A 16,661-nucleotide genomic window follows, 5' to 3' on the forward strand; every position below is an offset into this window, starting at 1 on the left:
ATGTATTGTACTAGTTTGGCTAGAATTGTACTCATAAAACTTCAAAACATTTCTGTACAAGGTGCCCAGGTTGTGGATTCCAGCTTGCAAAAGAAGGGAAATGTCTGAAAGTTCTCACCCTCTATCACTTTCTCCTCACATCTAATAGTCTGCCCAGTGGCAATAAAGCAGGTCTGCTCCACAGTCAGGAGACCACTCCTCTCAGTCCTGTCAGCACAATATTGCTCACCACTGCCAGGAAGCCTTTCCCTCTGGATGAGAGCGCAGGGAAGACAGGGAAGCTTTCAATTACAGCTTTTAGGGACATTATTTACATAATCATTGCACCGTCTGTTTAATATCTGATGATCACACTGGTAGGATTAGACATCACTGTAACACAGTCTTGTCCACCAAGTAACCAAGAGCACACAACCAGCAGAACAAGGCAGGAGGATCTAAAGTATCTACCTACCTTTTTGGGCCTCAGTTGAGGAAGGTACCTAAAACATGTGTTTGGACTTGGAAACCCTATTCTCCCCTGAAGCAGTTCTCCCCACTCCCAAAACCCAGGAAAATTTTCGAAGGTCATCTTGAAGCTCAGGTTAAGGATTACAAGTGTCTGCCTGCATCGTATTTAAAATATTCTTACTTCAAACCACAGGATTATCCTCCCTTTATGAACCCCCAAATTTTGACTGTAATTTCGAACTTGAACTTCCATCCACTGAAACTGGCCAGATTAATTAACAGAGCAGATTTCCTTTCATCTCAAGAATAGTAAACCATTCAAACCATGGGCAAAATACTGACAGACAATTAAGAACTCATATGTATGCATAAATTGTACTGATTTGGACTTCTGTGGGAAGTAACATTCTCAAAGTAACCTCTTATGATAATGATTTTAACTAATTAATTATGTAAAAGAACTATAAATACTCTTCTCAACTGTGCACTACAGGTGACATAACATACTTTACAAACTAGCCACATCAGTCCATGCTCATCTGGAGTCAACACATTAAAATGTTTAGTCTTTTTTTTTTTCTCTTTTTCTTTTGTCTTTAATGAAAAGTCTCATGCTAAAACACAGAGAGTCTGTGGGAGAATGACAATTCCAGGAAAAAAACACTGTAAGCATAAGCATAATCTCCTTCTCTCCCCAAACTCTCTGTCTACATTCTGAACAATGACTTAAAATAACATACAAGTAAAGAGTCAGGAGAAAGAGATACTTATTAGAATTATGACTTTTATTTTTATTCACTAGAGCAACATTGAGGAAAGAATTTTTACATACAGGTTTTTGAATCAACTTTACAAGCAAATTCCAATATACAGTATTTACTCTGGCCTGGGTTAAAAAACCAAAAACAAAGCAGATAGTAAGAGTACCTCTTGTTTTAGCTATTACTGAATTTAAGATTTGGTTACACCGGAATTATATTCGTTTTATGGTGGTGCTTTTACAGTTAAGTAGGCAGTGAGCAGCTTTACCACAACAGTGACTGATTTTCCTTGATAGCATAGTTGTAAGATGACTATACTGAGACCTACCACCAGGATCATGTATTAAATCCACTCTGCTCAGAAAAAGCCTCTGTAATGAGATAAGGAATAGCTATGGAAGCCAAATTCAAGGACTGATTTCCATTTGTACAGCAAGAAAACATCCACGTTAAGAGGATTATGTGCTGTGCAAAACCAGAAACACTTCCCCCCCCCAACATGCAACCTACCCAAGTATGACACTTTAGAATGTGCATATGGTTGTGACATGCAGACAAAGGAAATCACGCAAATGGTATTCAGCTTTCCAGCATCATTACAACAAATTGGCATTTAGATCAAGGACGAAATGAAGTTTATTGATCAGTGATGCAGTCTACTTGCTACGTCCAGTCTCACTGCTGCAAGATGTACAGTTGAGGAACCCAGTATTTTTTTTTTTTTGAACTGCATCAAAATTCGGTGTCATTTTGGATTTTCGGGGCCTTCGTGATAATTTGGAGAAAGTCTGAGAGATAATATTGCACTTCTTTTCTCAAACAAAAACATGTGCTGGGGCCATTATTCTTTCAGAGCTATGCTAGTCCTAGGGAAGTTTAGCCATGGACTTTGATTGGCAGTAGGAAGTGCTGGCTTCAGGGAAGGGGAAGGTAGTAATAATCTGGCTGCATCTTCAGTGTTAAAATTCCACGGTTAAATTAAAGTCATTGCACAACAAAAACTCGGTACACTACATGAATATTTTTTTAACATGCTAGAGTGCATATCGATTCTGTGAAAGTGATGTGAAAATACCTTGGAAACAGCAACACTACCGGGGAAATTGGTTTCAAACAAAAGCCACACACAGCAGGAGGCATCTAGATTATTTTAGGCACAACTCCAAGCAGTAAAGCTCATTTAAAGTGCAATTCTGTTCTTTTCTTTTGTGTTTATTCACTTGTTAAAACGCGTAATTGCCTCTGTACACATATACTGAACAGTAGTTTAATACTTTTGTGAATATTGCACAAAAGAATGAGAAATAAAAAATAAAACAAAAAAATGGCAATATATCAGTTTCATAAAACTAAAAAAAAAAAACAAAAAAAACCAAACCTGAAGATATCAAACGCTTAAATTTATGCCTTTTGGATAACTGCACCAGTACTGATGATATATCTGCACCTTCCATAAGGTAGATACGTTCCCTGAAAATACTTAATCCCGTTTGACAAGCTCTACTCAGCACCCTCTTACCCATCGCCCCCCAAACCCCTTCCTTCACCCAAGTGAAGCTCCAAACTTCACCACTACTCTTCCAGCTGCCCATCTCCTGACAGGCTTTGCTCGTACTCTGGACTTACTATACATGCAACAGAACCTTCCCTGGTCAAGTCTGAAGAGCCAAAACAGGCAGTTGTCTTTAGAGGGATGCGAGGTTAGCAGCTGAACACAAATACAATTCAGGCTAGCATCTGTCTCATCCATGAGCAAATCCTGCTGTCTCCAGCTCAACATCTCACTAATCTGTCAGAACAAAATGGGGAAATGCTATTAAAAAACCCCAAAAAACCAAAAAAACTATAATCTACTTATGTTCCTTTAACACAGACACCCCCACCCTTATATAAATAAAACCTTTTTCTTCTGGAAAGAAAAATTAGGGACTCTTGTTTTTATGAAAATCTTGATCATCTCAATTTTCTTTGCTTAATTTACTTTGATCATCTCTCTCCTTAATTTTCAGTAAAGGTGCAGATAGATAAGATATCTATATTTTTAATGTAAACATAAAAATTTTAACATCACTAGATCAGGCTGGCAATACCTCGAGAACAAGATGCAAAAGGATTCAGGATGAAATCTGTCAATACCATTAAATGAAAATTATATTTTTTTACACAAAATCATATACATGTAATAGTAAAATCAGGTTCTCTTCAAGAAAAGTAAACTTAAAAAAACACCTTCCATAGAAATCTACACGGACCAGAAAACAAACCAGGAATCTGATCATTCCCTCAGCAGTCTTTAAACTCCTGAGAAACACAGTTAGCTGCCAGGAGCTAGTTTTGGGGAATATAAGTCAGTTTTATTTTCTTATTGGAAGTAAACACTTACACTAAAGGACATCCAGTTCAATGCTTTTCAAGGAAATAAATTATTTCAGGAGAATAATTCCTACTGCAATCTCAAGCTGTAGTTATTTTGATCCTATAACAACTGTAACAATTAACGTTACCCTCGTTATGTCTTGGTTACATTGTCTCGGCCTTAGTTCCCAGAAGGTCCTGCAGGTCCCTTATTTCAGATTGATCCTGAAATGGAACCTCCTCCCTACCCATTTCCTCCCCAACCTTTTAATTTTTCCACTTCGCTGTCAGTTAAAAAAAATATTAGTGTGACAAATACAAAAACTTTCTTGAATATTAACTATGCACTGAAAACTCAGATGAGTGTTTTTTTCCTTCACCCAACTGAGGTTTCCATCAGGATACCCCTAGTTAAAGGGCTTATATTATAGAAGCCGATCACTGAATTTATTTAAGAAATGCCTACACCTATTCACTTTAATTTTCTCAAAGAAAATACTGTAATATGTCAAAGCCTAGAACAAACTAACACTAAGTTGCATTTTGCTGACATTATGTGCTCTTCAGGAACAGATTTTGAGCCAAGTGGTTGCAACAGCCTTCTGCTGATGATTTTAAAACCAATTCAAGGACAGAAAAAAACCCCAAACACCCAACCAGTAACATCACAGAGAGTAATGGGAAAAAGGGAACACTGGAGATGGGACATAACATCAAATTTCTGGAAAGCTTCACTGGATATGCAAACATTTAACTCGCATGACGTGTCATGGTCCCATAATGCACCATGATTGGCATATACTTCCAGACTACTTTCAGAAAGAATAATTCTCCTAAAGAGCACAAAAACGTTGATTTATTTTTTTCTGCTTTATTTCCCCAAAAAGCTCCTTCCCAGTTATTATGCACTTCTTCAGAAAAAAAAAAAAAAAAAAAAAAAATTACAAAAACCCAAAACCAAAATACACATCTCTGAAAAACTCTTAAGAGTACCAGCTCTGGATTAGGACATAATAGGATTGCTCAAAGCAAGTAAGTGGGGTTAATTAATTTTTTTTTCTTTTCCTAAAAATAGTTGAATTTTTAATACAAGCTTTATTCTGTAAAATAGTTTCAAATTCTTACACATATGGCAGAGTTTGTGCAAAATTTCAAGTCAGGTACTTCAGAGCCTTTCGATATTAAACAGAACTCAATAAATACAAGTAATACAATAAAAGTTTAAAATATTAATTAAAATGCATGTTGTGCAACCTCAACATAGGTGTTATGGACCCCATATTCCCAGAGGCTCCCCACTTATCAATTCGTAAGAGCCTGCACTGGAAGGTTTTGCACAAGTATCCTTTGCACTGCGTTCCAAGAATCTACCCGGTAATGTGTCTATTCAACACAATAAAAACATACCACAATCCTTTAACAAATGATGATGTTCAAGCGAGAAGACTCGTTTCACCCTGTGAAATCTGCTTAATGTCAGTGAACAGTGAAAATGGGATAAATAAAGAACAGAGCAACTTCGGATTACAGCAAAACAAAAACAACACAACCCACCCAACCCATCAGATTAAATAACATTAAATATGTCAGTCTTGAGATAATGATAAATACAAGGATTTTTGCATAGGCCTCTGGAATACAGAGTCAGAATTATGGCCAATAAAACATCTGCTAGTAAGTCTAACTTTCCACCACTCTGACCTAACGATTACTCAGAACCAAGAAGTTAAACAGAACAGCAATTTCATTGTCTAGTAACTCAAAGAAACAGAGGTAAGAAATAACTTCTGCCATCCTGAAATAGGTAGTGCAGCATTCTGGCATTTGTGGTCACCACAGACTTCAGTATTTGCTTAATTACTAAGGTCGCAATACAATCTTTATTACAGACCAGATAGAACACTCTCAAGAGCAACTGCACAGCTCACAACATCAGCCGCAGAACGTAGCAGGGCGGAGTGTGCAAACCCTGAAAAAGAAGATGCTGTTTTGAACGTGGACTCTGGATTTGCAGGCTGTAGGTCCAGCAGGCTCCAAAGGCAGTCACGACACGGGGAGTGGTTGGCTGTATGGCATCGTTCGGTGAGATGTAGGTACGTCCTCAGTGCGTCTTTGGTTTAGGGAGGCGGGAATGCCGACTGGAGGGCACGCTGTCCCCAGAATGCAAACTGGTGTGGTGTGTTTGCACGTTTTCCTTTCTCTGTACCAGTGGTTTTGGGATGTTAGACTTCAAAGAGGTGTTCTGAGGCTCTGCAGACACTGGTGTGGATTTCTGACTGCTCACTTGCTTAGCTCTAACAAAGGACATAGTTGGCGGGCGAAGTTTAGACACTTTCTGACTCTGTTTACCCTTCAGGTTATCCTGACCAGATGTTGGCTGTAGCTGAGTTGAATTACTTAGTGGTAGAAGCTCACGTTCCTTGGAAGCAGCGGAATGATTTGCAGATCGTATGAGAACGGCCATTGTAGGAGGCACTAAAGCATTTGGAGGCTTTGCGATTCTTAAAGTCTTTGGCCGAGAAGCCTGGTTTGTGAACGAGGGCTGGCCTTTCACAGGTAATTCAGTCTGCACCTCTCTGGCATCAGCTCGTGTAGAGGCCTGAAAACAGGAACGTGATGGCAATGTACCTTTATCACTCACCACCTCTCTAGGGTTTTCAGTGTTTTTATTTTTCAAATTGTCCAAATATGATGCATTTTCATAGTTTTCATTTTCTTTCATGTTTAACTGTAGGTTTGTTAAAGAGTTTACATCATTCAGGCTATTTGGGAGAGAGACATTTGCAGCATTTGGATTCTGATGATTGCTACTTTCATGCAGATCATGTTTAGGATATTCACTGTGGGCCTCGATATGTGGCATTTTTACTAGTTTTCCCTGGGCGAGGTCTGTGGAACTGGGAAGGCTGCTGGAAGGCTGTAGTACTTGAGGCTGTTAAAGAGAAAATAATACAAGAATATATTAGGCCAAGAAGACACCAGCTAACATTCTGAACCCAACGTGCGCTGACCGGATGCTTGATAAGGGCTGTACATCTGGTTTTTTAAATCAAAACTTTGACTTCGGCAAAACAGGATGGTTCATGGAACGCACACAAATGGGGGAAAAAATATACCAGCACTGAAATAAACTACAACATAAAGACAAAAAAGGAAACCAATAAGCTTTAAAAAGAAACATGAGAAGGCATGGTTGATGGTTTCACCTAAATCTGTGGGACAGATCGCTGGTGCCGATCAATTCTCACTGGAGTGCTCGAAACAACGCCATGGCTATCAGGTTGTATCCATCTTTTAATTTCTATTCAGGGCATACTGAAGTTAACTATCCCAACCCTTTTACTGCACAGGCAGGAAAGGTGTTTAATGGACCACATGAATTTACAGGGCACTTTTCTTGCCTTACTGAGGCCAGAAAATCTGATGCAACTATGTGGTAATCAGGCTACTGACTAGGCTTGGGGAACTGTTTTATCTGGAACTGATTTCAAATGGGCTGATAAAGGAAAAGACTACATGTGAAACTAGAGATCACATACTACTACACTGATAACCAAGGGACAAAGATAACTGAATGAAGATTTTACATTTGATCAGAAGATACAATCTGATCAGACACGCATCAGACCAGAGCACTGCCGGTACCTCTTCTGGGTCATTTCTATTCTCTTTGCTCTTCCCTGTAAAAAGACTTAAAAGATTAATGTGTGCACTAACTTCATAATCACATCCTAGACCTGAAACCTGGACAGAGATCTTGGAAGCATTATTAAAACTTCTGCAATTCATGGCAAAAACCCAAAACCTATTAAAACTTAAACTACAGTTTAAGCAAGTTTGGATGATTTTCTCATTTTCTTTAAAAGGAGGGGAACAGAACTACTATAAAGTTGTCATCACTCAACTACTTGAATTCTTAGCAATTGACAGGTTGCATGTACAGAGTAAAAAGACTTATTCTGGTTGTTTACTAGAGAAATAGAGTCAACAAAAAAGAAGCAATGTTTGTGTTTGAGAGATTTGACTAAAAGCGTCACTTCAGTCACTTCCCGAATTGTTCACAACTTCCAAATGAGGAAAACCAATTATTTGTCCCATCTTTTTAGCTCTTCTTAGAATCAGCAGCAAGAATGCAAAGACAGCTGTGCATTCCACACTGCTGTTGCATTTCTAGGGTCGTAACACGTCTCAGGATTCTTTAAACTTTTCATCTTTTCCCTGGCAGGATTTCTACTGACAACTGAATCCTCAAAATTCCTCACAAAAAAATTTTAATGGTAATGTGAAAAAAATCATTCTCAATCTATTTTTCATTTACTAGAAGTTTTTCCCTTTAGAGTATACTGGTTTTACCTGTAAGCAAAGGCAAAATCTAAGCTGAACCAGTGACACCAGTGACAGGCATGTAAGTGTAAATATCCTGAGATGCCTAATCACAATTTTTTTTGAAACATGGAGAAGATTAAAAAAAAAAAAAAAAAAAAAAGCAGCCTCCAAAATGGTGTCAAATGAGTACCAAAACATTATTCCTTATATGACCCAAAACTACCTTAACTTTATGAATCCTTCTTAACCACGTGATCCTAAATGAAGGAAGTACTCAACACAAGGAATAATTCAATATATTGAGTTAAAGCTTAAATGAAATTAATCCTCCAGATATTTTTGTTATTTTCCAGTGTTTATGTAATGGGTTTCAGGAGTTATTATCCTTCCAGCCTAGGAGCCGACAGGTAGATGTTAGCCAAAATTATTTACCGATTTGAGATCTCATCTGTAAAAACAGAACTGCTAATAATGAAGGCAGAAACCAAAGCAATATATACCTGACTCCCATACAAATACTTGAATCAAATTTTCTAATTCTACTGAGTAAAAAATTAAAACACTTTTAGTAAACACTTATATGGAAATTAAACACTTAATATGTCAAATATGGAAATATAATTGTCAGGAACCCTTTTCCTCTCACCTAGAAAGCGTTTCTAAATGCCAATCTTCAAAAACACAGACAAATACCTAATCTGAGCATTACAAATCCTAATTTTATATCAAATAATCCTAGTTATACTAATCAACAAAATGAAAGAAGGTATAAGTTACAGAAGAAACTAAACTTGTGTGAAAAGCTGACTTAAACACAAACACATCTGAAATAGAGCAAAGCAGCAAGCTTTCAATAATGCTACTTAATGCTATTTTGAGTTCTTTTGATAAGGTAGTATTGGAGCTTCTCCCTTTGAGCAATTTTGCACTTTACACTTAAAAATAGCCAAACACAGGTTTTACTCATTACCCTTCATAACCTAAACAAGTCTAAGCAGCTTAATACGCAGAAAGTTAGCAATCCAAAGGTGGAAAACAGCTACATGCTCTGAATTGTGACACTAAAGCTCTGGTATCATCTTTGTGAAGTTGTTTTAGAAACATTGATTGGTTTTTAATTTTGTATTTCTACACTAGCTCTGTCCAATTATCATTAGAGATATTAATCTCTTCAAATTGCTACATACACATTCAAGATGACACTGAAAGCAGTAAAATGCCACTTGCATAACATGCAAGTAACAGTTAATGAGGTATCTCACACTGACAACTGCACTACTGTCACCCACAGCTCACAGTTTTGTCTTCTACACGTTTTCCTTTTCCAAAGGAAGTCTTAGAAATTATGTTACTAGTAAAAAAAACCCAAAAACCAATAAACAATAAACAAACCCAAGCCAGCTGTAGGACTAGTATTTGGTGAATTCCATCACAAGAAGGAGGAGAAAAGATAAAGAAGCATTCTACCTTCCAGGCATAGTATTTTATTTCATAGAAGTCTTTTAAAAAGGGTTGCCATCTGCATTGCTTTGACTGCACTTCTGGCACTATTTTTGGGGTGGGACAGACCCCATGACTGCCATGCTAACCAGACTTCTTTTTGTGTCCCACAAAGAAAATGTGCAGGAACACAAAACACCTGCATTCCTCTGGGATGCTCCTACCATACAAATTTGGACTTGAACATTTCCAGTACAATTTAACTGAAGAAAACTAGTTTTCCTCAGACTGAAAGTCCATTACAGGAACGGGCTCCCCAGGACAGTGGTCAGACAGAGTTCAAGAAGTGTTTGGATGACACTCTTAGGCACATGGTGTGACTCTGGGGGATGGTCCTGTGCAGGGTTAAGGATTGATCCCTGTGGGTCCTTTCAAACTCAGCATATTCTGGGATTAGACAAAATGCTTTTTGCACATGCTCCTTTCTGCACAAAGAAACCAAATTTTCTGAACTGGCGAGAGCTTCAAAGCCTTGCAAACATTGATACACTAATCAAAATTACTCAGTTACAGTCCCTACCTCATTAGCTTAGGAGATTTTCCTATTACTTCTATCAAGTAAAACTGGCTGTTACATCATCCAGAGAAAAATTACATCCATGATGAGGACTGCAATTACTGCTCAGTTATCAAACTACTGAGATTGTATTAGCTTTGTGCTGGAAAACAGAAACAGGGATGTTGTACTCATAAAGAAGTTAAATCAACATGGTCATGACAGGGGTATTCATCCAATATCATTACTTGAAAATTCCCTTAGGTTTTGCTTTGTTTATCTTGATCTGCAACTCAATTCCCTGTGCAACACCTCTGTAGAATGAAATAAAGGCATTTTCTCCCTGCAGTATCTTGAGGAACAAGGGAAGTGATGCAATGAAAAATCTGAGAACTGCATGCACATCTCCCACAGACATGCATCATGCACAGGGCAAAGGAAAAACCCAACAGTGAAAATGCGTGAGGAGGAGATGGGAATAAATCTAAAGTTGTACTGTACCACGCTTTATCACAGAAGTAATGGACTAACTTCTCAACTCCTTGCCAATGGCATAATGGGAAAGCAGAGACAAGAAAAAGACAAGGACAATGATGTCAGAGGACCAAGACAAAACAATGAGCAATTGCCACGACACAACTGCAACTTTTCACCATTTCAATTGCAATTACCAGGTCCCCCCTCGGTTTTTAATCCTCCTTCAAGAAACAAAGGTAGCAATAGTGTTTAAGTAATGCAGTACAAAAAATACTTATAGCAAGACCTGCATGGAATACCTCTGCTCTTATAACTTCAAGTTCTTTAACACAGTTCATCTCTTACACTCCAAATACTGTAACTAGAATTTGTGGGTATCATTACAACTGTAAACATCAGAAATACTTGCATCCATGCACACACATGTTAGATTTCTAACAGTGAAAAACAATGTCATAAGAACACTGCATTACATCCTTGGATCATGTTGCCCACACTGTCAATAACTCATCTTTCTACCAGCTCACAAGTTGGAAGAGACTCCCAGCTCCCAAAGTTTCTTTCTGGAGAGGGGCAGGGGGGAAGAGACACAAACAGTGCTACATAACTTTTTCATTTCCTCATCAGTTCTGACATCCCTCATCTCACTGCCTTGGCACAGAATATGCTGTCATTTCACATGAAGGCCTGTGCAGGCACAACCCTACTGAAGGGTCGCATTGAAAAGCTCTCATTTTCTACCTCTGGAAAACATCAAGATTTCATACCTTAAATCTGAAGCATTTGCCAACACCTTAATTTTCAACTTTTTTTTCCCCTCTCCCTTTTACGTAGCTATATTATACGTGTAGTTCAACATTGTAAAATAGGATTCTGCAGCATGGAGTATGACTTCGAAGAATGATACAAAACAACCCTAATGTGTTTTTTTTTAAAGCACCACTCATCACAGCATGACAGTAGTAAAATAATCAGTATTACGGTAAAGCATTATTTTTTTCTGCATAGTCTGTATAGAAATCCCAACTTAGAAAGACTGTCTTTCTCGAAGAAGAAGTACTCAAAGTAATATATCATTACATCAAGGCAGGTATTTCATCCATAATTACAGACACATTTGCAACAAGCACACAAATATGACCATATGCAAAATTAAGTTTTGTTTGCAAACACATTTCATTAGGTACAAGAGACATTTCTCTTGTAGTTGAATCTGTAAGTACCTAATTTGGGAGAAGGGAGTTTTACCTCAAAAGACATTTCTTCATAAAGCTGAACACTTAACTCTCAGAGCAAAAGTAATTACATATAAAAGACAGTAATGTAATGATTCCAGGACATTTTAATAATTTGTCACTTTCTTAACATGAGTCATATAACTTCCCTGCAAATGCTCTGAAGCAGCTTTGTTCTGCTAACACAAACACTTTGTACACCCTACAAAGAACCTGAATTGATTAATAAAGGTTTGGGAACATTTCAGTGCCGAGAAACCTTTTTTAAAAGAAAATGCATGAAAAAGCCCAGCCTGGGCCTGATTTCTAGTCACCGTGCATACAGTAGCTTTCTTACTGGTGACAACAAGCTATGTGTCACCTGCTAGAATTGCTTAGATTACCTTTATTTGTAATGCTTACACACAAAAAGTCTAAATGCTTTTTCCACGAAGTGCACAGTAAGCAGAGATGTGAACAACTGCAATGCTTGAGTAACAGAACCGATTCCATCAGCGTTTCTGTGTGGAGAAGCACTTGGGACAAGGGGCCTCGAGAAGCTGGTACAATATTCTTGTATTAAAGATGAGCTCATGATTGGTTCCTTACCAATGTGCACTCTAAGTGTTGAGTTTCTAGAGCTGCATCATTAAAGCTCCAGAATACAAAAGGTGAAGTTTTTAATTATAATGAACAAAGTTCGATATTTCATCAAAATATACCCTATAAACAGGAGACAAATAAAGGACCATTACCCAGGAGTTTAGTTTAAGACACAAGGGAATTACAGGAACAAAAATATATGGGTTTTATTCCTGAAATGACGAAAAACCATGCACTATTATCAAAGTGTTAAGTAATGAAAAGTGTTGAATCACTTCCAAGGCTAGTGAAACAACATGAAGTTAATAAATGTGGAAGTATTAAAAATTAATTGTTATTAAAATTGAAAACAACAGATCCAATTCTGAAGCGTGTTGAAGTGCAGTGACATGGTAAGTCCCCAGGGCGGTGCAGCAGCAGGTATATGCTGACACTGTAACTTGTGCTAATAGAGAAGAACCATAAAGCTTACGCTGGTGTTACAATATTACCTGGCAGGGATATATGGCCTGTCCTGCACAGCAGGAGTGAAATTATATTTAGTTGTTTATGTACTGTAATATGAACAGTTTACACATTTATACCCCTACAATCAATCTGCAGTGCTTGTAAGTGATCTTTGTGTTCATCAGCTATCAGAAACCTGCAGTATTCACAGGCACAGATGATATTTTAGGTTCAGGATCCAGAAATTATGAAAGAAGTGCTTGAATTCCAAGTTCTCCAGACAGAAAACACAGTTGGACAAAACCTGAGACTTCTTCACATTCCCATCACCTCCTCTTTATTACTGCAGAAGAGCACTAACATTGTCAGTGTTTAAGGTTGTGACACCCAGCTCACCACTCGCCTCGAAACCCCACAGATGGCATTTCTTACCAGCTTGAAAACCTGGAACCTAAAACCACCGAAACGAGTGGGAAAGAAGGATACTAGTGAGAGTTCCAGTAATGTTCTACTTTATAGAACTCTTCACACAGTGATAAATCATTGATTTGGCAAGAATGTCATTAAAAATGTCCAAGAAACCTCACAATTTACACTGTATTTTTATTCCCAGTATTTATCTTCTGATTAAACCTAAGGCTTAATGAAGAAAAACCCTAGGAACACTCCACTAAAGGCAACATTTTCCTAAACAATATGTTAATTATGGTTTAGATTATTTAATCAAGGGCCCACTTTCATCATCTTTATTTTCTTTACTAGTAATTCACAGAATTGAATATATAAGATGTATACTAAAAAAATCCAACCTGCTTTAGTAATAAAAGTTTGCTATGGAATACTGAATAAGAAGCCACTGTTGTTGGTTAAGGAATAAGGCTGGGGCTCAGGGTAAGGGATTAGCAAAGTTTTCTCCTTCAGTGAAGCCCCTGTGAATGACATGACACCAGAGGCTCCCACCGGGCAGGTCCGACACCATCCTCTGTTCCGACTCTCCAACCACTAAACCCCAAAACCATAACATGTATATGCTCTTCAGGTCTAAAACTATCTCCTTAAACTGAGTCTCTGCTTATAGGACAGCAAATCAGCCAGGTTGTGCTACTGTTGGCCCTCCACTCAGCAACAGATGAGAAGATCATCAGTTTTAGGGGTTTCATGTTCATTACACACACAGAGTCCCACACTGGACAGCACAGGAAAATGAAGCACATCCCTTATTGCACAGAGAAAAGCCCATGAAATAGACTCTGCATTCCTGATGAGTTGTTTAAATGAACATTGTCACAGAAATGCCAAGAGAGTATTTGAAACATGATTTACAAAACATAAGATTTTTGGTCTTCTTGTAATTGAATCAAGTAAGGATTACTGCAGTCTGAAATATATGTAAGCTTTGTTTTCCAAGGTGCAGCTTACTCTTCAGATCTCCACTGGCCCTGGAAATCTTACCTTGTTTCCATAATTTTACTTTTTCCTTTATTTCTTGTCCAAATACACTCTTGGGCTTTGCTAGGCAAACACTGTAATTCTCAAATTACAGTACATTTACAAAATATAACTTTAGTGTTATGAAGTAGTTATATTTCTTCAAACACTTATCTGTTTATAATGCAATACCAAAGCACAAAATAAGACTTACCATTTCTCTATGTCTACGTAAGCATACAGTTTTAAAATCAGCAATTGTCTTTTGTTTTGCAGATCCAAGCCAAGAGAACAAATGCATCTTACATCAGCCCACATTGTAGCTAGCACATAAGGAATGTTAATAAACCATGCAAGTTGTGCAACAGCCACTTCAATGTATTAAAAGCCTTTTTACAACAAATACCAAGAGAGGAATAAAAAAAAAAATTAGTTTGAGTGAAGCCATTCTGAAAAGTTAAGAAAACTTCTTGTGAGAGACAATGAAAATGACACTTTCTCACCGACATTTCAAATACCACGAGGTATTTACGTAAATACATCCACGTATGCAGGCGTGCAGACGGATGAGCAAACAGGACACACACACAAACAGGAGAGTGCATTATGGCCATGGAAAACAGGGAAAATGCAGCAAGCAAGATTTATGTTAAGACAAGACTGGAAACAAGGGCCTACTCGGGTTTGCCTGAAGAACTGCTGAGGTCTATCAGCATTTATTAACTGTTATAAAGCTATAAAAGTTGGAGCTGCTTTACGCTGGCCGAAGGATTGAAGCATGTTGGTTAGCCACAGACTATCGTGTGTGCCTGGAAATCTGCCTGAGAAGAGGAGGATACTACGAGATGAACAGTGCGTGCAAAGGGGAAGCTTCTACTGGAACACGGTGAGGGAGATGAGTGAGAGGTACAGACTCACTCTGTCTGCGGTGCGGTGGAACAGTCCGAGGGATGCCCTGGAATGAGCCCTGCCAGGGAGAGAAGGAGGGAGCAGAATACCCACCCTGTGCAGAAAGAGAGAGGGGGAGAAGTATAATAAAAAAAGAGAACAGGGAAAAAAACAAGACACCAAAAAGCCACACCATTCTTTTTTTTTTCCCCCACAGAAAGGTATCATTATATTTCCCAGTTGTTGTACTTTGTAAAAGCAAATGATGCACGTTACTGAAGCCCAGAGGAAAAATGACATAATGATGTCCTAAACTAGTCATAAATCTTACAAAAACCCCTCTATTTTTTTTCCAATACATATGCACACATTTCTGTCAAAGATGGTTTTAGGGGAAGAGTATAGAAGCTGAGCTTTTTAAGTTAAAAATACATGATAAAAATGTATTTATACAGCTTGCAAAAATATTTTAGAAACACCTCACCAAGCAGTACTATGCTTAGTTCTAACCTACTGGAAAACCAGTCAGCTTTAGTTTACAACAAAAAAATTTCTAAAGCATAGAAACAAAATTTCTAGCAAGTCCTGGTGCTTTAGAGTCCACTCCTATTTTGACAGTATTATTGAAAGTGGAAGAGGAGAGGTGACACAGAACTGTTCTCCTTGCACTTTGCTCTTGGAGCTTTGGTCTTCCATTAAAGGAACTGTGCACATCCATGGTGTGTGTGCAGGGCTTGCCTGCCAGAGGTCTCGGATCACCACAGGTGTGACACACTGTGGTTGTTGCATTCTCAAAACAAGAAAAAGTCGTCTCATGCAGTGTATCACTTCCTCCATACCCTTACCTTTGAAAAATCTATCCAAGCTGCACCTTCCCTCTTAAATAACCATCTTGATTTCCCATTTCAGCAGGACAGTCTTTACAACCCCTTTACCATCTGAGCAGCTGAAAAGTGCTTCTATAAGTTCTGGAATACTGGTGCTGACAGTGACAACTGCCACTGCCTCCTGGCCAACAGCAACTAGCTGTGGCTACCCTTTCAGCCAGGAGGCTTAAGACACTAATGAACACCTGTATGAAAGGAAACAAGAAACCACTTTGCCCCTCCTCTCCAGTTTCCCTGCTGCATATCAGATGCAGATCATACTGCCAGGGCTGGACAAACAATAAAGTATTTTCTGTCCATGTTTCTTTTAAAACAATATTAAATATCACATTATTTCTATAAATAAATATTCTGCTTTTATTTATCTTAGAAGAATTTTTAACACTTCCCTGATCTTCCAGTTCTCCTAATCTAGTTAGGTTTAATCCACCACTATTCCAAGCTTCAGCATTGCTAAAATGTAACTTCACACATTCATTTAATCAAGTTTTAGAACCAGCTAGCCAGAAACTTAATCTAAAACAGGAAATAAAGGAAAAAAAATGACAAGATTGCTTTATTCTTCTTCAGAAGCTGAGAAAAAGCAATTATTGGAGCAAAATCTAAGGAGAAAAAATGAAACAAGTTCTTTAATCTGATTATCTCTACATGGAAATACTGATTACCTAATGTCTTCTCACAGTCCTCCATCAGTGGAGGACAACACAATTTTTAACATCACAGTATTTAGACTGCTAAAACAGTACTAGTTTCAGTCATGTAGTAAGACAAAATACTATAATATCAGCTGAATAAGTATTAAATATAGAAATATTCCTGAGAACAAGAT

General features: G+C 38.0%; 1 protein-coding gene across 8 annotated transcripts in view; it reads right to left on the reverse strand.

The window, feature by feature from the left end:
• Positions 1-1,214: 1,214 nt before the first annotated feature.
• CCSER2 (coiled-coil serine rich protein 2) overlaps positions 1,215-16,661 on the reverse strand; it is a 64,049-nt gene continuing 48,602 nt past the window's right edge. For 4 of the 8 annotated variants that reach the window (XM_050340649.1, XM_050340639.1, XM_050340648.1 and 1 more), the window contains one exon: positions 1,215-6,498. In XM_050340649.1, coding sequence (XP_050196606.1) covers positions 5,668-6,498 — 831 coding nt within the window. In that variant the 3' untranslated portion in view covers positions 1,215-5,667. Of the gene's footprint in view, positions 6,499-10,389; positions 10,430-14,975; positions 15,061-16,661 lie in introns of all 8 variants that reach the window. The other 4 variants (XM_050340660.1, XM_050340650.1, XM_050340668.1 and 1 more) reach the window with 2 other exon arrangements.

Source organism: Myiozetetes cayanensis, unplaced genomic scaffold, assembly GCF_022539395.1.
Source record: "Myiozetetes cayanensis isolate MyiCay16 unplaced genomic scaffold, myiCay2020 scf10, whole genome shotgun sequence".
NCBI classification, from domain to species: Eukaryota; Metazoa; Chordata; class Aves; order Passeriformes; family Tyrannidae; genus Myiozetetes; species Myiozetetes cayanensis.